The sequence below is a fragment of the Rhizophagus irregularis genome, chromosome 30 (assembly GCF_026210795.1).
Source record: "Rhizophagus irregularis chromosome 30, complete sequence".
NCBI lineage: Eukaryota > Fungi > Glomeromycota > Glomeromycetes > Glomerales > Glomeraceae > Rhizophagus > Rhizophagus irregularis.
Genome location: NC_089458.1, coordinates 2,644,543 through 2,666,085, shown reverse-complemented (window position 1 = coordinate 2,666,085; position 21,543 = coordinate 2,644,543). Strand labels below are relative to the sequence as shown.

The 21,543-nt window shown below is 29.8% G+C and overlaps 4 protein-coding genes across 4 annotated transcripts; 3 read left to right on the top strand and 1 right to left on the bottom strand.

Moving 5' to 3' along the window:
* Positions 1-247: 247 nt before the first annotated feature.
* On the top strand, positions 248-3,359 carry OCT59_022000 (uncharacterized protein; the record flags this gene model as incomplete). The annotated part of the gene is made up of 7 exons (XM_066146887.1): positions 248-337; positions 456-518; positions 587-989; positions 1,587-1,658; positions 1,747-1,835; positions 1,947-3,097; positions 3,182-3,359. 7 exons carry the CDS (start codon positions 248-250, stop codon positions 3,243-3,245), a joined length of 1,932 nt encoding a protein of 643 aa, XP_066005985.1. The 3' UTR covers positions 3,246-3,359.
* Positions 3,360-3,725: 366 nt separating this feature from the next.
* Positions 3,726-4,551, bottom strand: OCT59_021999 (uncharacterized protein). The gene is made up of 3 exons (XM_025313127.2): positions 4,436-4,551; positions 4,264-4,367; positions 3,726-4,202 (listed from the first exon to the last, which is right to left on the bottom strand). The coding sequence occupies exons 1-3, from the start codon at positions 4,461-4,463 to the stop codon at positions 3,909-3,911; spliced, it is 426 nt and encodes a 141-aa protein (XP_025188178.1). The 5' UTR covers positions 4,464-4,551; the 3' UTR covers positions 3,726-3,908.
* A 5,739-nt stretch (positions 4,552-10,290) lies between these two features.
* Positions 10,291-11,435, top strand: OCT59_021998 (uncharacterized protein; the record flags this gene model as incomplete). The annotated part of the gene is made up of 2 exons (XM_025309923.1): positions 10,291-10,551; positions 10,782-11,435. The coding sequence occupies 2 exons, from the start codon at positions 10,291-10,293 to the stop codon at positions 11,433-11,435; spliced, it is 915 nt and encodes a 304-aa protein (XP_025188179.1).
* Positions 11,436-20,138: 8,703 nt separating this feature from the next.
* OCT59_021997 (uncharacterized protein) lies at positions 20,139-20,710 on the top strand (the record flags this gene model as incomplete). The annotated part of the gene is made up of 2 exons (XM_066146886.1): positions 20,139-20,520; positions 20,694-20,710. 2 exons carry the CDS (start codon positions 20,139-20,141, stop codon positions 20,708-20,710), a joined length of 399 nt encoding a protein of 132 aa, XP_066005984.1.
* Positions 20,711-21,543: the final 833 nt, after the last annotated feature.

Below are 21,543 nucleotides of genomic sequence, written 5' to 3'. Positions count from 1 at the left end.
GATCTAACTAATCCGGAGCGGTGATCACCAGCTCGGAAGAATTTGCTGAGCCATAGATTTCTGTGCAATGATGTAATGGCCGATCACACGGTCAGTCTGTGAAACATTATTTTTTTTTCACATATATCGAAAGTTATATATACTAACCAATACCTCTATTTTTTTCCCAAACATGAGAAAAATGTGAAAGAATGTCTACAAGCAACACAGGACCTTCCCTATAAGTAAATATTAACATCAAAAGCATATGTTATGGAAGGCTGAGGGACTTGCAATTTTGAGATCGCCAGGCGTAAAACCAACTATGTGTCTCTCCGGTAGATCTCCATGTGAAAAGGTATGAGGATTCCGTTTACATGTGCTTTCATAGAGCTCTTGGCATCAGACAACAATACTAATTACGCCTCATACCTCCTTAACTCGCTCTTTTTCCCAGCAAGATATAAAGCATGTAGGAGCATGTAGAAGTTCAGCCAACTTTCCGCAAAAAACTTTCTCGTAAAATAACGCAAAATAAGGTATGTATATGCCCTAAATTATGTATGTATGGGAGCGAGTTTTTTCTCACTATGAGCCTTGTATTTAGGAAAGCATGATGTCTTCCACTACTAGTAATATTCATCTCGTCTGCTTTGTTCGTGGCGAGACTGGGAAAGATATTTTCCCTGTAGTAATTGATAATAATTCAACCGTCGAAAATCTGGGAGTCGAAATCAGAAAGGTCCGGCAAGACTTAAGTCAAAAAAACTTCAATCTATATGTAAGAAAATTCAAACAACCCAATCATGGTTTGGTCAATACTGTGAATACTACCGAAAAAAAACAAGGGGAATTGATGGAGCCTCCCAATAAGTTTACTTATTATTTTTCCGTGGAAGATATAAAAGGACTTAAAAAAAACCCTCCTTATCTTCTATTCATGTTATCGTATACCTCCAGGAAGTGTTGGAAAAAGATCCCGAGGATACTGGGCTCTAGCGAATCAGAAAGTAAACTAGTTATATTTTTATTCACATCGTGTAATAGCGATATAGTCGTGCGAAGCGCCTTAACGGCCAATCTTTATGTATTATAGGCCGGCTACCGGCAACTATTTTATTTCATAAATAAAGTATTATTTTATCGAACGTATATGAGAAAGGGTCACGTGCAATGAAATATCAGGACTATAAATCTAACATTTTTTATCCGAACCAGTCTAGCCTATATAAAAAACGTCAGGTGATAAGTGAGAAGAGTCTTCACGGTTAGGGAGGCGCAGTGATTAGGCGATCGTTGCACCTGGCCGATCATACGGCAGGCTTGTGAAACAGAATAATTTCTCACATATAGTCTGCCTCAGTATTTTTTTCGCCAAATAAAATCTTTTTTATTCTTGTCCTCACTTACGCCAGTTTGCACCAATAATATTCCGCAAAAAATACTATATAAGCCGAAAACATGCCTATCACTTTACTATGTCTCGTCAAAGGAAATACGACCGCGAGTGCTTTTGCCGTAGATATTTGATAGGGAAAAGTTGGTTAGCCACCTCAAGGACGCTATAAAGGCGAAAAAACAAAATGACTTCGCTGGTATTGACGCAGACAGGCTCAAGCTATGGAAGGTGTCGATCCCTGGCGATCAGGACGATATCCATGTTATTGTAAAATTGCCACGTAAGTGTCTGGTATAGTCTGTGCAAAGCGCCTTAACGGCTAATTTTCGTCATTTGGCCTAGTAATATTAACACTTTTTCGTTTCCAGTTCTCAGCTTGGAAGAGGCGTTGTCGTGTATTCCGCCACCGATAACATATTCTACGGACTGCGTTACCTCGAAGACCACTACTAAGGCTGTAGGTGACCCACCGGCAAGAAAAATAAATAAATAAAGATCGACAGGTTGTAGTGTGCAACTTTGGGGAGACTTTTTCGAGCAAGTGAACAGCTTTAATTTCGACCAACAGCCGATATTCGAGAGGCCGAGATTTAATGATAGATTTGCTGTGGTCGATGAAGAGGATGTTCGTAATGCCATCAATGTTAATATTTGTATGATATTGAATGATCTTACAGGACCAGACTACGTATATTCAAGGAAATCTACTGACACTCCCGGCATACCAGATTTCAACTGTCATCTCGTGGGTTCATTGATCTTGGTGATGGAAGCTAAAAGAAAACATGTTTTAGAAGATATGGGGGAACAAACATTTCCCGAATTTTATCAGACGAGTAAAGGCAAGGATGTAGTTCAACAAATCTATAATTATATGGGAGGAAACGAACTTAGATATGGTATTCTCTCCACCTATGATAATCACTGGTTTCTACTCCGAGAGCATACAGAGCTCTGGATCTCAAAAACCCTCCCACTTCAATCTGAAACTCCACCTGTACTCAAGGCATATGCTTATCTAACTCGACGGGCGAAAGAGAATCCCAAGTCTCCTAAACCTCAAGTACTAGTGCCGGCTCATGGAGACAATAATTCACGTAATCTTCGGTCACATTCGAAATCGACTTCCAGCTCCTCAATAGATCAACAATCAACTTCCGGCACTTTTGCAAATCAACAATCGTCTTCTAACATCCCAGTAAACCAGCAAAAGTTTAGCTTCGCGGACTTCAAGTTTAAGGGCATACTAGGTGAAGGACGAAGTGGTAAAACACTCCTTTGCGAGTTTCGTGGCGATACGATTGCTTTGAAGAGCGTAGACTTGTCGAAGGCTCCATCGTATGTTCTGAAAGAAATGCAGAAGGAAGTAGAGATTTACAAGGAACTCGCTGATATCCAAGGCAAGTATATCCCGAAGTTGGTCTGTTATGGATATTATGGAGGAGGTATGAGCTTCGTTATCGGCATGACTATTGTCGGCACTTCGTTGAGCGACCAAAAAATAAAGAAACAGCAAAAGACAAGGGCTATTAAGGGATTAGAAGCGAACCACAAGCATGGCATCCTCCACAATGACATTCGGGAGGAAAACATCTTAATTAACGATGACGGTGACGTCTATCTGATTGACTTCGGTATGGCAAGTCGGGACACAAAAAAGAAGAGAAAGCTCGAGGAAGAACACCTCAAATATTCTAACTTGCTAGATAGATATAAAGCGTAAGAATTTATTATTAACAAATTCCTGTATTGCGATTTCTTGTAACTTTAGTTTTTTATCATTAATAAATATGAACTTTATAGCAGACATATCGTAAAGAACGCGGGGCGAATCTCTAAGTCACGTAAATGTGAGGTTGTTAGTTAGATTGTAGAATTAGGATTTAGGAATAGAAATTTCGTCATGTATCGCAGGCTACGTCCCGAACTTTGTATTTATTTTTAATAATAAATTTTTCTTGGCAAAAATGATCGGCGGGACAAATTTTTTTGAATATTTAGTGCATAAACAGTATTATCAATCATGTCAAACGCTCAATCCATCGATTCATTGAGAGAATTAAATTTAAACACAGGAGAAGTAAGATGTAAAGAGACTGCGGTATTCTGAACCCGTGAGATAATCACCTGAAATGCGCAGTAGTCGATATCGGAAAAATTTTTACTCAGGTGTGAACATATGTTGCGATAATTTTGCATTCGAAGATGTAGAACATGTACCTGTACCAGCATGGGCTTGGCAATTGGCATCTTGACATCTTGCGGATCTTTTGTCAGAACCAGGCTGATATTGCCTCTCTATTATTTTTTACATTCATTTTTGTCATATATTATTTTACATTAATAGTAATAGCACATGCAGTATAATACTTTTATTTTGTTAGCTAGATAAATTAAATTTGCATTCTAGCAAGAATGTAATGAAGATTTTACTTCGAATTTTTTAAACGTGTGTAAGACATAGCCCTATTAGCAACAATACAATTTATCTTTTACTGAAAATAGGTTCCATTTCACATAAATTTAAGTATTAACTCCCCCACTTTCTTTTTAATCTTTCTTGTATAGTGAAAATCTGTTTGTCGGCTAGATCAAGTCTATCTTTGAATATTCCAATCTTTTCATCGATGTTACTTTTAGTAGCGGAATGCTTTCCATCAACAACAGCAATCTCTTTATTTATAACGTCGATCTCTCTATCCCTAACGGAAATCTTGTCACTGAAAAGATCGAATTTTTTGGCCATCTCTCCAAAACGCGAATCTATTCTTTCTTCTAGATTTTTGTACCCCGAATCCATGTTTTTATTCATCATGATAATTTTCTAAAAAGTCAAGATGTTATTACGTGAAACAGGTGACACCGTTTGAAGTTACCATACATACGTCATTTATTTGGATAGCGTAGAATACCAAGTAAGTTAATAAGGATATAATGGATGCCAATGATCCAATAAGCGAAACGACTTTAACGAAAATGCTCACGAAATCTAAAGATATAGTATACAAAATTTATTGATATGTTGACTAGCAAAGAAATGGCGCAGAAATACTTAACCATAAATTTTCTTTAAAACTGCCCACATTCTTCCGTACCAAGTTTGTTGAACTTGAATTTGTTGTTGTTAAACTTGACCGTCCATCGATATTTTTCTGATGAAGAAAAAAATGTTTATAAGTCAAATCAAATTAATACATTAACATTTCATCATATCATCTAGTTACTCTAGTTACATAATTAGATTGATATAGTTATGTAATTATTTATTCCTCGAATCAAAGTATTTCGGAAAAATTATTCCCGATACATTGTAATAACCGAAAATACAATAAAATAGAATAAGGATAAATAATTAGCCGATGGATAAATAATTAACCGATGGGTAAATAATTAGCCGATAAAAATTTATATTTATAGTTTAGTTTAGTGTAACGAGATAGTCATATGATAATGGATCTTTTATTTTCTTAATTTTTATTAGAAAAAAGATAGTCGTATTAGAAATATTTTTCTTAAAATGTATAAATACAAGTGGATTTCGATAGGAAATTCCGCAGTTCGAGTTTGAAGTTTGATTTTAAAATAAATAAAAATAATATTTGGGTAAGAAAATAATGTTTTGTAATTTTTGTAACTAATTTTTATTTTAAACCAAGCATAGATATTATTTGAACTCAACACGTCGGTGGCAACATACGATATTTTATTTTAATATCCTATGGGTGGTGTGTCACATTTTTGGTGCATGCTCGTGAGAAAGTAAAAGATTGTTGTCTTCATACAAGATCTAAATGAGAAATAAAAGAAAATTATATGAGAAAATGAAAGAAAAATTTGTGAAATTAATAAGAAAAGGATGATATGAAAAATCATCAAAGATAAGAAAGGGATGATATGAGAAATCATCAAAGATAAGAAAGGGATGATATGAGAAATCATCAAAGATAAGAAAAAGATGATATGAGAAATCATCAAAGAAATAATAGATAAGGAAAACTTATCTGAAATATGAGAAAAGTATTACTATATATGAAAAAGGATATAGTAAAAGAAAATATATAAGAAATATTAAAATATTATTGAATGGTATACGAGAAATAAGAGAAAGTAATATTATGAAAAAGGAATATTACAGAATATATGAGAAATGAAAATATACGATATATTGAAAAAGTATATATCGAAAGGATGAATGAAATATCCAAGATAATAATGAAAAAATTTAAAAATTAAATGAAAATAAAAATTTATAATGAGAATGAATTTTGTGAATAATAAAAAGTTAATAAATGATTAAAAAATTCAAAAGTATTATAAGAAAAGAAAAATTATTAGTAATAAACCCGTAAACTACTATACTTCTATGAAGAAGGTAAAGGCAAGCCTGGTATAGGTTACTAAATGAAAAAGAAAATTAAATGATATTGTAAATATGAGAAATATTGAAATGTTATTATTTGATATACGAAAAATAATTTTATTACAATAAAAGAATGATATGAAAGATTATAAAAGATAATAATGAATTATATGAAATAAATGATGTAATAATGATGTAATATAAAAATAAAAAGAAATTGCGTAAGCATGTTGTGTAAACAATATAAAATGAAATATTTAATTAGAAGAAAAGAACATGAGTTCGGTTAGTGTTCCGCACGAATCGATTCATGACACGGTGTGACCCTGATTGCTCCCAAATAATAAAAACGTATTTTGCGAATATCTTTTGATCTAGCAGTCTGATTTCGACAATCATTTTTTTTATTTTGATTAGGGCAATGAGACCTATCGATTAAAAAAAAGATCATCGAAATTGGATCACTGGATCCTGAGATAATAATTATTGGCGGTCGAATCGAGTCCGAATCAAGTTCGAATTGAATCAAATTTCAGAGGAGAAATTTGATTCGTGCGGAACACTAAGTTCGGTTACAGAAAATGAATAAATAAAAATAAGAATTATACTATGACAAATCATGTGTTAAAAACGCAGTAAAAATCACGTGATCAAAACGCAGTAGAAATGAAATGTTATACAAATCATGTGAGTAATATAAATCACGTGATGAGGCGCAGTAAATAGAAGAAAATAAAAGAAAGTATAAGTCACGTGATGAGGTGCAGTAAAATATATATAGACCTCTCCAGTCTGAGGAGATTGTGGACTTAGAATATTTTTCTCAAAATTTTATAAAATGATAATAATAAATAAATAAGAGAATAGTAAAAAAATAGTTGTATCACCAGGGGCGTTTGTCAACAGAAATTTTAGTACATTGATCACTTAAAAATCCGTGACTATCCAATTATAATAAAGAGAATATTAATGAATTATAAAATGAAATATGAAAAATAAAATAATATGAAATAGATTTGAAATAAATATTTTGAAAGTTAATATAAGAAAAGATTAAAAGTTATTAAAAGTTTAATTTTGTGTATAGAACTGGGAGAACCCCAGTATAAATAAGAGCACACTGGAAGGACCCAGTATAAATAAGCCTTTGTTGATGATCATATTAATCTGATACTAAACGGCCTCAGTTATAAATAATTCCTAGCTTTGATCACAGTTTATTTGCGCAAGATATAGAAATTTTATAAATAAAATCGCGATTATAGATCATATTATAGAATGTATAGAAAAATTATAGAATCAAAGCCAGAACTTTGAAAATAATAGAAATAGAATTATATAATTATTATATTTAAAAGATTATGAATTTTTGAAATTGAATGTAAAAAAAAAAAAATTGAATGAAAATAAATGAAAATGGCAGATATATATGATATGTTAGAACAAATTAAGATTAATCATGAAAGGGAAAAGCATATTGAAAGAAAAGATAAATATCAAGAAGATCTTTCGTGTCTAAAGTATTATGGAATGAAAAAAAAATATGAACAAGAATGGTTTAAAATATTCTGGAAAATTTTTCAAAAAGCAATATCAGAAGCAGAAAGTTATAATAGGAATACTGTAATAAAATTAATGGAATATATAACATTAACAAGAAAAGAAGGAGAAGAAAAATATCCATCAAGTAGAAAAGTAAGAATAAAAAATTATGAAAAGATAAAAGAAAAAGTGAAGGATTATTAGATACAACAATAGTGTCAATTAGATATAGAAATAAACCAGATTATATGAAAATAGGAATTAAATCGATAATAAAAGTAATTTGTGAACATTATATGTTTGATGAAGAAGATAATTTATTAATAGATAATAAAGTAGAAGAAAATTTATTAGGAAATGGAGAATTAATAACGTATAATTATATTATAGAAGATGATGAATTAGATATAAGATTTCTTAGATTTGAAGAATGGTTAGAAGAATCAGAATTGACAACAATAAAAGATAAAAAATATAATATTATGAGATATTTTAAAGAAATATTACATTTAGAAGAAAATATAATTAAAGACGAAAATAGAGATAAAGTAAGAAAATTTCAGAAAAATATAAATTATCAATGGAGTAATAATTATGTAAAACCATGAAAAGATGATGATTTAACTGATAGAATAATAGGAAAATTAATTGAAACAAAAGGATTTGTTAAAGAATATGATAATATAGAAGAATTAGTAAGTTCAAATGAAGAAGATGATGTATCAGAAAATCTAAGTGAAGAAGATGAAAATTTTGAAATGATAATGAGAAATTATTGGTTAGAGAATGGTTATGAAATTGATATTGAAAAAATAAGACGAATAATAAATTTTAGAGTAGAATATGAAATAATAAAAACTAAAGAATTTATGAGTTTTTACAAAACTATTGAAGAATTAGATGATAAAGGAATAGAAGAAGAATTAAGAATATGGCATTATATGTATACAATAGAATGTCCAATATGTAATAAAATAATATTAAAGAAAGAAGCAATAGAAGCAGTAGAATACAATAAAGAATTTATAGAAAGAATATGTAAAAGCTGTCATGAAAAAAAATTAGAAAATTTAGAAGATGAAAATGAATTAAATGATGAAATGGAAATAGAAAAAAGATTAGAATGGTTAAAAAATCTAATCAAAGTTTTAGAAATTGAAGTTTCCGATGGAGAATTATTAAAATTAATAAGTCATATGGGCCGATCCTTGGAATCTAATTTTTTTACACAAAAATAATTTTATTAAAGCAAATATAAATTATCATTTATATAAGAATAATAAATTTATACTAGATAATGCAAAAAAAACTAATTAATTACAGTATATAATTTTTAATTTTTTTTAATATAAGATATCATTAAAATTTAAAAGATCAAATATAACTCTCATGACAAAATCATTGATAATTCTTCGTAGAAATAAGCTATACAAATAAATTTACATTCATTTGAAAGAGAAAATCGAGATCTATCTAATGAATCTAAAATCAAGTGAATTGAATCACTAGTTGTTCAGTAATCACGTTCAGTATATTTATTGAATTTTATCTAAATTTGATCATTAATTACATATGTAGTGATTCAATTTGAATGATCTTTGCTCCTAAGGTGATGCCAACTTTTATCTTTAAAATAAATTTAAAATAATTCGTTTAATATATGTAGATGTTTAGGAATCATCAATTATATTATTAATATAAAATTTTATAAGTTTGATAAAATCTGATATAAAAAAAATTATTAAATACCTGTAGATGCAAGCTACACGAATGAAATTATATTCATTTGAAAGAGAAAATTGAGGTCTATCTAATAAGCCTAAAATCGAATGAATTGAATCACTGGATTGTAAATAATTACGTCTAATATATTTATTTTTAATTTTTAAATTTGATTTGACTTTGATCGTTAATTACGCCTCATCCAGTGATCCAATTTTCCTGATCTTTGATTCTTACGATAGAGCAAATTCTCAGCTTTCAAATGAATGTACAATGATGACGTTAGCATATCTCTAGGAATAATAATGCACGATTTTGTCACCTGCATAAAGTCCGATCTGAAAATTTTATTTCTTACCAAAAAATACTTTCATAAGAGAATCCCAAATTCTTTTACTTTATTTAAAAGATTTTATTTGCCATTTAAGGATTTTAGTAGAATAAATCTAATAAAATAATTTTAAAAGATAAAAAACAAATATATAATTAGTTATTTTGAAAAAAAAGAATATCTTATTATTCATTTTACAACTATTTTACATCATAATTATTTTTTATTTGCATGTATTTTTTACAAAGAAAAAACAATAAATTAAAGCTAAAAATTATGAAAAAATATGTCTTATCTATGTATATAAAATATTAAGTTTTTTCTTTTACTTACCACTTAAAAATAACTGCTATATTTGCTTATAAACTTTTTTGTCATATTTAATAAAAGTGAATAGAAAAATGAAAGTGATGGGCAGTGATGGGGAAAAAAAAGTGGTTATTACCATTATTTTTGAATATTGATTAAAAAAATTTTTTTTATTTTTTATTAAATCTGAGTTACATAAATATGTAACACATATTTAATTTAGATTTGTGTAATGTTAATCTTACTAAAATATTAAATTTTTATAAAAATCTTAATTTAGACTAATTCCAAAAATCAGCACATATGTATGGAATATAGAGATATTGATATATTAAATGCAGACTTTATAAGAAAATTTCAAGAATATAAAAATGAATCAGAAAAGAGGACCCCAGATATCTAATATAAAGGTCATAATGGACTTTTCATATCTGCCGATTTACGGAATGGAGAGTTGTACCACTCAGATGGTCAGGTGGTAGTATGACGATCATTATACGTTCCCACTTATACAAATCATAATAATATTTACATGTGTATAAACTGTATAAACGCGATATATTTAAATATTACACAAACAATAAAGCGAAATGATGTCATATTTGATTATCTAATTTATCTAATACTAATCTTTTTAACAATAAAATAATGCCTGGAAATACAAGTGATCAAGAAAATGTTGAAAACGAAATTCAAGTCGAAGAAGATTCCACATATCCACTTGACAGCAATATTTTATATCGTAAACGCATAAATAACATTACTAAACGTAGTTTTAATTACAATATTATAAAAGAAGGAGTTTACCCTAACGGAATGGAGTCAAAGAGCAAAAAAACAAATAATACTTCCAGAAAAAAATCATACAAAATTCCACATGGTTATGTTGTAGAAACAACTTGGGGTCGGGTGCTAAGAAACGAACTGTTTGTTGTGAAATTGATTATATTAATACAACACCTCAATTTCATATCAAATATGGCGCTAATTTTTAACACGTCATTTCTTCAACTAAATTTACAACTTATACGGCAATTAAATATGAGCAAGTAAGTTTTTATTAAATGGAATATTTTTAATTATTTTATTATTATATTAGAATATATGAATTCCACACCTAATTAAACTATTTGCTTTAGTCATTAAAACTGGAAACTAAAGCTAAAATTTCAGGTCCTTTATTGTTTGGATTACAGTTAGATAGCGTACGAAAAGCACGTGAAACAAGAAAGAGAGGGAATTTAATTAAACCAGCTATTGACTGTATTCCATTAACACTTGAAAAGTGTGCCAAGAAAATCACAACAAGAATACAATTTAACTTCAAGAATGATGTCAAAGGAGTTTATCATCAATCTGATCAAGTTATATTGAAAAATGTTGAATTTTCTGTTAATGAAATGAATTATTTTCAAGTAAATTATGGATCTGAAAGTGAGATCAATAAAACCTACAAATTTCATTCTGTAGTAAAAGCAGTTGATCAAGGTCAAATACCTAGAGATTCTTATCGAGAGCTAGCAGCTGTGGAGGCTCATTTACCACGTGAAAATTCTGTTTCTAATGAACGTATTGCAATCACTAATTCCATGAACCAACTAGTTAAAGTATTATTAATTGATATGAATGGAAAAGATAAATCAAAAGAAACTTTTGAATTTAATGATGAATCAGAATTTACAAATCCAGAAATTACTCAAGAAGTTATTGACACAATGGGCGTGGGTGTTTACCAAAGTGTAAAAGATATTCTTTATTATATTATTCCTTATCTAAAAGAAAAAAAGTATTGAAATCATTAGATCCCACTATACATCTACGTGTATCTGGTGATGGGCATAATGTGGGACATAAAATAAAGCATGTTATGATAACATTTATGATCTTAAATCACATGAAAATTATCATACACTTGAGTTTATATTAAACCCTTTTCTTAATGAATTAAAGTCATTAAAGAACAATGGACTGGAAATGGCAGGAATTTTGTGGAAATTTAGCATTATAGTTTTGTAAAGCAAGTCAAATTATACTCAATCTGAGCTTTTGAGTTTGTTCTGATAAATATATTAAGTTTATTATTAACAATCAGTCACCAATCGGTCACCAATCTGATATAAGCGATTGGTGACCGATTGGTTATTGATTGGTTTGCAATTCAGGATTTTTATTTATTACTTTAATATGTAAAATGAAAGAAAATCAGCTACCAAATGAATAGCTAATTAGTGACCGATTGGCTTTAAAAAAACATTCATTTAATAAAGACAAATAGCATTCCAATTTACAAATTTTTTATTTCCAGGTTGTATAATTTGTCTGGCAACTTAAAAAAAAGAAAAAGAGAAACATTAAAACGTTTCTCTTAAAAAAAATTATGTTATCCCTCCCCTCCTTCACTTACATAATTCTAAAGTCCGGTTTGTAGTTTTCGTCTAGCAACCTGAAAAAAAAAGGAAAGAAACATTTAATAACGTTTCTTAAAGAATTAATAAAAAAACCCACTCTCCAACCCTCTTTTTACCTAAATTCCAAAGTCCGATTCGTAGTTTCGTCTGGCAACCTAAAAAAAGAGAAGAAAGAAGTATTTAGTAACGCTTCTTAAAGAATATAATAAAAAAATCAACTTCCCAACCCTCCTTTTTTATCTAAATTCCAAAGTCCAGTTCGTATTATTCACTCAGCAACCTAAAAAAAAAGAAAAATAGAAGCGTTAGAACGTTTCTCTTAAAAAAATTGTTATCCCTCCCCTCCTTCACTTACATAATTCCAAAGTCCAGTTCATAGTTTTTATCCGGCAACCTGAAAAAAAGAGGAAAGAAACGTTATATAACGTTTCTTAAAGAATTAATAAAAAACCTCTGACCTTCTTTTTACCTAAATTCTAAAATCTGGTTCGTAGTTTTCATCCGGTAACCTAAAAAAAGAGAAGAAGCATTTAGTAACGTTTCTTAAAGAATATAATGAAAAAAATACACTTTCCAACTTCCTTTTTTACCTAAATTCCAAAGTCCGGTTCGTATTATTCGTTTGGCAACCTAAAAAAAAAGAAAAAGAGAAGCGTTAGTAACGTTTCTCAAAAAAATAAAATATAATCCTCCTTCCACTTACATAACCTAAAAATCTGGTCATAGTTTTCATCCAGCAACCTGAAAAAAAAGGAAACATTTGATCCAGCGGCTTTTTTTATAATAGATAATCTACAGATTATCAAACTATATGTATGTCATATGACTTCAGCGCTGCTATAAAATCAGATCATTTATTTCGTTGATACGCAGTAAAAAAAAAAATATATATATATATATATTTTATTTTTTTTGTAGGTCCTATTTTTTGTAGAACGCTGGACCCTTGGAGACCAGAATAAACCGTCAAACCATACCTACATAATAAAGGTAATGTGGGAGAAGGGGTTATGTGTTTTGTAATTAAGAAACGTTTTTAATGTTTCTTTCTTTTTTTTTTGTAGAACTAGGACGTCGGACTCTTGGAAACGAATCTGGACTTGGAATGTAAGGAATATGGGAAGGGGGAGTGGTGTTTTGTAATTTAAGGTAAAATTGTTTATAATTCCGAACTTGTATAATATTTAGTTAGATTTTTTCAATAACGGGTTTAATAACATGTTTTAAAATATTTTTTTTTATACAGTTTTTAAAACTCTTTAAACTCCATATGGGAAGAGTTCATATGGGATATCTAATAGAAAATTTTTTTTAAGAGATTTTCTAAAAGTTTATATGGAAAGGGTCCATATGGGATATCTGATAGAAAAATTTTTTTTTGATAAACAGATAGAGATTTTTTTTTTTTGAGATTTCTAAAAGTTCGTATGGGAAGAGTTTATATGGGATATTTTGATAAAGATTTTCTAAGAGTTTGTATAAAAAAGTTTGTATGGGATATTTGATAGAAAAGTTTTTTTTTAAGAGATTTTCTAAGAGTTCATATAGGAAGGGTTCGTATGAGATATCTGATAGAAAAATTTTTTTTGATAAATAGATAGAGATTTTTTTTTTTTTTGAGATTTCTAAAAGTTTGTATGGGAAGAGTTCATATGGAATATTTTGATATAGATTTTCTAAGAGTTCGTATGGAAAGGTTCGTATGGAATATTTTAATAGAGATTTTTTTTGTGAAATTTTTTAAGAGTTCATATGGGAAGGGTTTGTATAAGATATTTTTTGATAGAAAATTTTTTTTAAAAGATTTCCTAAGATTTGTATAGGATATTTTTGATAAATAGAGATTTTTTTTTGAGATTTCTAAATTTCGTATGGAAAGAGTTCATATGGGATATTTTGATAAAGATTTTCTAAGAGTTCGTATGAAAGGGTTTGTATGGGATATTTTAATAGAGATTTTTTTTGTGAAATTTTTTAAGAGTTCATATGGGAAGGGTTTGTATGAGATATTTTTTGATAGAAAATTTTTTTTAAGAGATTTCCTAAGATTCGTATAGGATATTTTTGATAAATAGAGATTTTTTTTGAGATTTCTAAATTTCGTATGGGAAGAGTTTATATGGGATATCTGATAGAAAAATTTTTTTTTGATAGGATAGATAGAAATTTTTTTTTTTGAAATTTCTAAAAGTTCGTATGGAAAGAGTTCATATGGGATATTTTGATAAAGATTTTCTAAGAATTTGTATAGAAGGGTTTGTATGGGATATTTTAATAGAGATTTTTTTTGTGAAATTTTTTAAGAGTTCATATGGGAAGGGTTTGTATGAGATATTTTTTGATAGAAAATTTTTTTTAAGAGATTTCCTAAGATTCATATAGGATATTTTTGATAAATAAAGATTTTTTTTTGAGATTTCTAAATTTCATATGAGAAGAGTTTATATGGGATATCTGATAGAAAAATTTTTTTTGATAGAATAAATAGAAATTTTTTTTTTTGAGATTTCTAAAAGTTCGTATGGGAAGAGTTCATATGGGATATTTTGATAAAGATTTTCTAAGAGTTCGTATAGAAGGATTCGTATGGGATATCTAATAGAAAATTTTTTTTTGAAAGATTTTCTAAGAATTCATATGGGAAGGGTATGGATATTTTTTGATAGAAATTTTTTTTTAAGAGATTTCCTAAGATTCGTATAGGATATTTTTGATAAACAGAGATTTTTTGATTTTGAGATTTCTAAGTGTTCGTATGGGAAGAGTTCATATGGGATATTTTGATAAAGATTTTCTAAGAGTTCGTATAGAAGGATTCGTATGGGATATCTGATAGAAAATTTTTTTTTGAAAGATTTTCTAAGAATTCATATGGGAAGGGTATGGATATTTTTTGATAGAAATTTTTTTTAAGAGATTTCCTAAGATTCGTATAGGATAGTGTTTGGAATCATATAACAGTTATTCGAATAACTCGAGTATATTCGAGTATTCGAATAAGCATAGTGGTTATTCGAGTATTCATTTAGCCAGATATAGTATAGTTAAAATTCTAATTGGGCATTAAATCCTTAAATTTAATTGAGTTAAAATCATAATTCAGGCTAAAAATTATGTAAATCATTACTATAAAAGGAAATTTAACTTATTCGAATATTATTCGAATACACTTTATAAATTTAAATGAATACTCGAGTGTATTCGAATATATTCGATTCCAAACACAAGTATAGGATATTTTTGATAAACAGAGATTTTTTGATTTTGAGATTTCTAAGTGTTCGTATGGGAAGAGTTCATATGGGATATTTTGATAAAGATTTTCTAAGAGTTCGTATAGAAGGATTCGTATGGGATATCTGATAGAAAATTTTTTTTTGAAAGATTTTCTAAGAATTTATATGGGAAGGGTATAGATATTTTTTGATAGAAATTTTTTTTAAGAGATTTCCTAAAATTCGTATAGGATATTTTTGATAAACAGAGATTTTTTGATTTTGAGATTTCTAAGTGTTCGTATGGGAAGAATTTGTATGAAATATTTTGATAAAGATTTTCTAAGAGTTTGTATAGGAAGAGTTCGTATGGGATATTTTAATAGAGATTTTTTTTGTGAAATTTTTTAGGGTTCGTATAGGATATCTTTGATTGATAGAGATTTCTTTTTTATAAAATTTTTTAGGGTTCATATGGATGTTTTTGATAGAAAATTTTTTTTTTGAAATTTTCTAAGATTCATATAGATTCTTTTTTTGAAATTTTCTAAGAATTTGTATGAGATATTTTTTAGAATTTTTTTTAGAATTCGTAACATTAAATAAAAAATAATATACTTTTTATTAAATTTATATTAAATAAATTAATATTATTAAACAATTTTAAAAAAATTTAAGTCTCCAAAAGTCAAGGTAAATTTGATTCAAATTTAAAAGGTCACTATATGTAAGGTAAAATTATGAGACGAGTAAATTCGATATTTATCTATTATTAACCAATTAAAATTCGGTCTGATCTTTATACACGTGACCTAAGGTTGCTTGCCAAAACCTGTTTGGCCTAATGCCGAAAGGTGAAACCTCTTATATAGTGCCGAAATGCTGAAACGCCGAAATTGCGAAACCTGTCAAAATTGCAAAACTGCCAAAACATACCAAAACCTCTATAATAGGTTTCTCCGTAGTTTCGGCATAGTTGATCATAAGATTTGCATATAGTTACGCCAAGTTACACCAATTAATAGATGATCAAATAATCTACAGTAGTGCTCCTAACAGATCGGTTCAGACCGGATTTAGCTTAAATCTGATCTGATCTGATTTTTATTTTAATAGATCTGATCTGATCTGAATCTGATCAGATCTGGTTCAATTTGATCTGAATCTGATCAGATCTGGTTCAATTTGATTCGAATCTGGTTCGGATCCATTTGAATCCGATTTGAATCTGATCCGAATCTAGTTCGGATCTGGTCCTTGTACTAAAAAAAGGAAAGGGAACGTTAATTACGTTCCTTAAAGTAAAAAAATAAAAATAAAAATAAAAAAATGAACTTACCATAGTTCGTTCTTTTAAATCCTGGTCGTTCAGCTTCGTCTCGCGTCCAGGTTTCCTAAAAATAAAGAAAGGGAACGTTAATTACATTCCCTTAAGTAAAAATAAAAAAAAAACTTAAAAAAAGAAACGAACTTACCATAGTTCATTCTTTTTTTAAATCCTGGTCGTTAATGGCTTCATCCACGTCCAGGTTTCCTAAAAAAAAGAAAGGGAACGTTAATTACGTTCCCTTAAGTAAAAATAAAAAAAAACTTAAAAAAAGAAACGAACTTACTATAGTTCGTTCTTTTTTTAAATCCTGGTCATTAATGGCTTCGTCCACGTCCAGATTTCCTAAAAAAAAAGAAAGAGAACGTTAATTACGTTCCCTTAAGTAAATTAAAAAAAAACTTAAAAAAAGAAACGAACTTATCATAGTTCGTTCTTTTTTAAATCCTGGTCGTTAATAGCTTCGTCCACGTCCAGGTTTTCTAAAAAAAAAGAAAGGGAACGTTAATTACGTTCCCTTAAGTAAAAATAAAAAAAAACTTAAAAAAAGAAACGAACTTACCATAGTTCGTTCTTTTTTTAAATCCTGGTCGTTAATAGCTTCGTTCACGTCCAGGTTTCCTAAAAAAAAGAAAGGAAACATTAATTACGTTCCCTTAAGTAAATTAAAAAAAAAAACTTAAAAAAGAAATGAACTTACCATAGTTCGTTCTTTTTTTAAATCCTGGTCATTAACGACTTCGTCCATGTCCAGGTTTCCTAAAAAAAAAAGAAAGGGAACGTTAATTACGTTCCCTTAAGTAAAAATAAAAAAAAAACTTAAAAAAAGAAACGAACTTACCATAGTTCGTTCTTTTTTTAAATCCTGGTCGTTAATGACTTTGTCCACGTCCAGGTTTCCTAAAAAAAGAAAGGGAACGTTAATTACGTTCCCTTAAATAAAAAATAAAAAAAAACCTTAAAAAAAGAACGAACTCATCATAGGTTCGTTCTTTTTTTTTTAAATCCTGGTCGTTAGGCTTCGTTCGTCTAGGCTTCCTAATAAAAAAGAAGGGAACCGTTAATTAAGTTCCCTCAAGTAAAAATAACAAAAAAAAAGAAACGAACTTACCTAGTTCGTTCTTTTAAATCTTGGTTGTCCGGCGTCCGTTCGTCCAGGAAAGGGTTTTTAAAAAAATGATTTTTTTTTTAAAAAAAAAATCTGATCCGAAATCTGTTCAGATCGGATCAGATTTTCTCATGTTTGATCTGATCTGATCTGAATCTGATCGGATCAGATTTTTTTAAATCCGATCTGATCTATGGATCCAAATTTTAAAAACCGAACCGATCTGACTCGGATCAAATCTGCGGATCCCAAATCAGATCAGATTTTTTTCAGAGCACTAATCTACAGATAAAAGATTAAACTTCAATATTTTACCGTCGTCTTAGTTCTTTTAAGCTTTATCTAGTGTTAGAATTTTCATTTCTAACTCCCATATTAATATTATGATATTACACGTTTTTACAGTTTTTTTTTAAGGGGCTTATATTCATTAAAGGAAAATGCGTAACATGCATTTAATAAACCTAATTCCGTCATCTCCTTTAACACTGAACTAAAGTTTCTTTTACTTTCTTCCATTTTTTTAATAATAAAATTAATAATAAACTGTTTCAAATGACTGATCACATAGAAGATTCACTCATTAAAAAGAAAAATAGAGGAGGTCAGCCATCTAATAGCATTTGGGAAGATATTAATAAAGGAGAAGCTGTTGGTTCTGGCAAATTTGCCGCCTCCTGCAAGTACTGTAAGAATACATGGTCACGCGGTAAAGTTTCAAAGCTCGAAGAGCATCTTTCAAACCATTGTCCAGATGCGCTAGGAGCAGTTGTTAGAAGGTATATGACTAAAGTAATGGAATGGCAAGATAAGTCCAAGTCATCCAAAAAAAGAAAATACTCTGAAGGTCAAAGTAACATGGATGATTACCATGATTCAACAGAGCTTAATGAACAAAGATTTACACGAATTAATCGTGCATTAGTTAAATTTTTTATTGCGTGCGGAATTGCGTTTAGAGTAGTGGAACATCTCTTTTTCATCAATTTTATAAAAGAACTTAATGCCGGGTACAATACACCAACAAGGGAAGTATTAGTAAATCAACTACTTGAACGTGAATTAGCTCAAGTGAACTTCAAAGTTAATTCTGAGCTTGAAAAGGGAATGAATTTAACGTTAAGTTTGTTAAATTAAATAGGCTATCATACGTCATTTTTATTTAATCTTACTTACTATATAATATTAATTTATAATTTAGCCTTTGATGGTTGGACGTCTGGTACACATCGTTCAATTTGAAACTTCATTGTAATGACTCCGTCGCGTAAAGAATATCTTTATCAACTTTCTGATTTGTCTGAAAATTCGCACACTGCAGAATATCTAGTTACGGTAATTGAAAAGGTTATAGAAGGTATTGGAAAAGATCAAATATGTGCTGTAGTTTCCGATAATGCGGCCAATGTTCGTAATGCACGAAAAATTATACATGAGAATCATCCAAAGATTGAGAATGTGCGATGCGTTGCACATTCTATCAATTTAATTGCATGCGACATCGTCAAGGAGAAGTTTGGGGAACGTTTATTAAAATGTGTTAATATTTTGACAACCTTTTTTAGAAGTTCTCATCAGGCTAATGCAAAACTTGCTCAAATAATTAAAGAAAAAGGAATTAGTGGAGGAGGATTAAAATTATATTGCAAGACACGCTGGACTACTGCTAGTGAATCCGTAAATTCAGTAATAAATTTGGAATCAGCACTAGAAGAAATGGCCAGCGATCATGATAAAGTGCTAACAAATGATAAAATAAAACCGATTATTCAATCGAGAAATTTTTTTTCAAATTTACGAGTTCTTGGATTTGTTCAGGATCCTCTAAAAAAAGCGGTACTTTCATTAAAATCGAGAAGAGCTACACTTGCAGATTGTTTCCTGAGCTTGGCAAAACTTGCAGCTACATTAAAAAAGTTACCCAAATCATTAAATCCTGCATTCCGAAGTCATTGTATCAAAGTAATAAATGAAAGATTTGATGAGTTCGATGATGATATATTGATATGTATACTAGGAAATGGAAACCGTTGAGAGTCCGGAGCGGAAAAATTTGTATCACCTTATTTATCAAATTTTACTTGTAGAATTGCAAACTTAGAATTAGAAAACAAAACATGATAAATAATTGAGTAAATGCACTAATAAATAGAACAATATATTAAATGTGTAAATGTGTAATAAATATTTAATATAAAAATGTTATAATAAATGTAAAAATATAATAAACAGAACAAAATAAAATGTGTCGAAACTTGTATCATATGATCATTTCATTAACAATTATTAAAATTAAAAAATTAATAAAAATTGCATAATTATTACATTAATGTTAATTTTATTCTAAATATAGTAATTTGAAGTGATGATCATGATATGCGATGTTCGATTAACAAGTAAAATACTAGCCACTATGAAATTTCTCTTTAGTATACATAATGGAAAATAAATTCATAAGTCGTGACGCTCTTCGAAAACGTAAAGCTAGAGAAAATGAAACACCTAACCAACGTGAAACACGCCTTGCAAAGCAATGTGGAAGCAGACAGCAAAAAAGAGCAAGGGAAGACGCAGAAGAGCGAGAGGCGTGTGTCGCACGTGACAAAGAACGAAAATGCGTAAAGCTAGCAGCGGAAATGAATGAACAACATGAAACACGTCTTAGTTACTACCGTGAAAGAAGAAACTACCTGAAGAATATCCAAAACACAACGGATCAAGACTTAAATTCGCAACGGCAACAACCGCAGCAAAAGTCTCAAGATAGTGGCGCAGATGGCGCAGATGGCGCAGAAATACGTGTTGCGGCTGATGCACTAAGTGAAAGCGATCAAAATCTTTTGAAGAAATTTCGTGACAAAGTTGACAAATTCAAACATGCTGTTTGTCCTACCTGCAAAGAAAGCTTCCCATCTATAGTACTGATAAAAGGAGAATGCCGACGTTGCCATAGCGAGACGATATTTCTAAAAAATAAGAACCTTCCAAAAAAGTTCTCGGCGGACAATAATATGAACCCAGGAGAAGTGCCCGATGAACTTCAGGGTTTCACAGAAATCGAGGAAATGTTGATTGCAAGAATTTTTCCCGTAATGTCAGTCTACAGACTTCGAGGAGGACAACATGGATATCGTGGAAATGTAATTAATTTTCCTCAGGACGTCCAAGAATTTGCTACAAAACTTCCTCGACATCCATCATCACTAGATGTCTTAGTTATACGTCGTAAATCTGAGAGTAATCCGGAAGCATTTAGAGATTTTAGAGTTAGACGCCTTAAAGTTGCCTGTGCATTAATTTGGTTAAAAGAAAACAATCGTTACTACGCTGATATAACGATTGATCATGAAGTTCTTCGATCCTTACCAAATAATGATCCAATTGATGAACAGCTTCAAGATATTGAAGAAGAACCAGATTTCGAAAATGATGAAGACGTGATTACACGAACATTTGTCCCATATCTTCCCCCAGCGTATCACGAAGACGTTGCCATTAAAAATACTCTTGATCGAGTGCAGGATAATAATCGTCCTATTACATGGCCGCAAATGAATAGTAATCCTGTTAATGAATTTCAAACATCAGGATATATCGCATGCGCATTTCCATCTTTATATCCAACTGGAAATGCAGATCTTTGTGCAGAGCGGATTAGAGATGTCAAGCCTGCCGAATACTTCAAGCATCTTCTTCTATATAAAGATGGAAGATTTGCACGCCACGCTCGTTAGCGGTATTTCGCACTGAATTCCCAAATGCGTTGGCGAGCACTACAAGAAGGGAAGGTATACATTAAACAAAACCTTACCGATGATCAAATTACCGTTTCAGATATTCAGG

Excerpts from the sequence above, each read along its gene's own strand:
- OCT59_021999 (XM_025313127.2), bottom strand. The coding sequence starts at position 4,463 with ATGTGGGCAGTTTTAAAGAAAATTTATG. Across the intron at positions 4,368-4,435 it reads AGTTTTAAAGAAAATTTATG|ATTTCGTGAGCATTTTCGTT; the intron begins GTTAAGTATTTC and ends CTATATCTTTAG. Across the intron at positions 4,203-4,263 it reads ACGCTATCCAAATAAATGAC|AAAATTATCATGATGAATAA; the intron begins GTATGTATGGTA and ends TTGACTTTTTAG.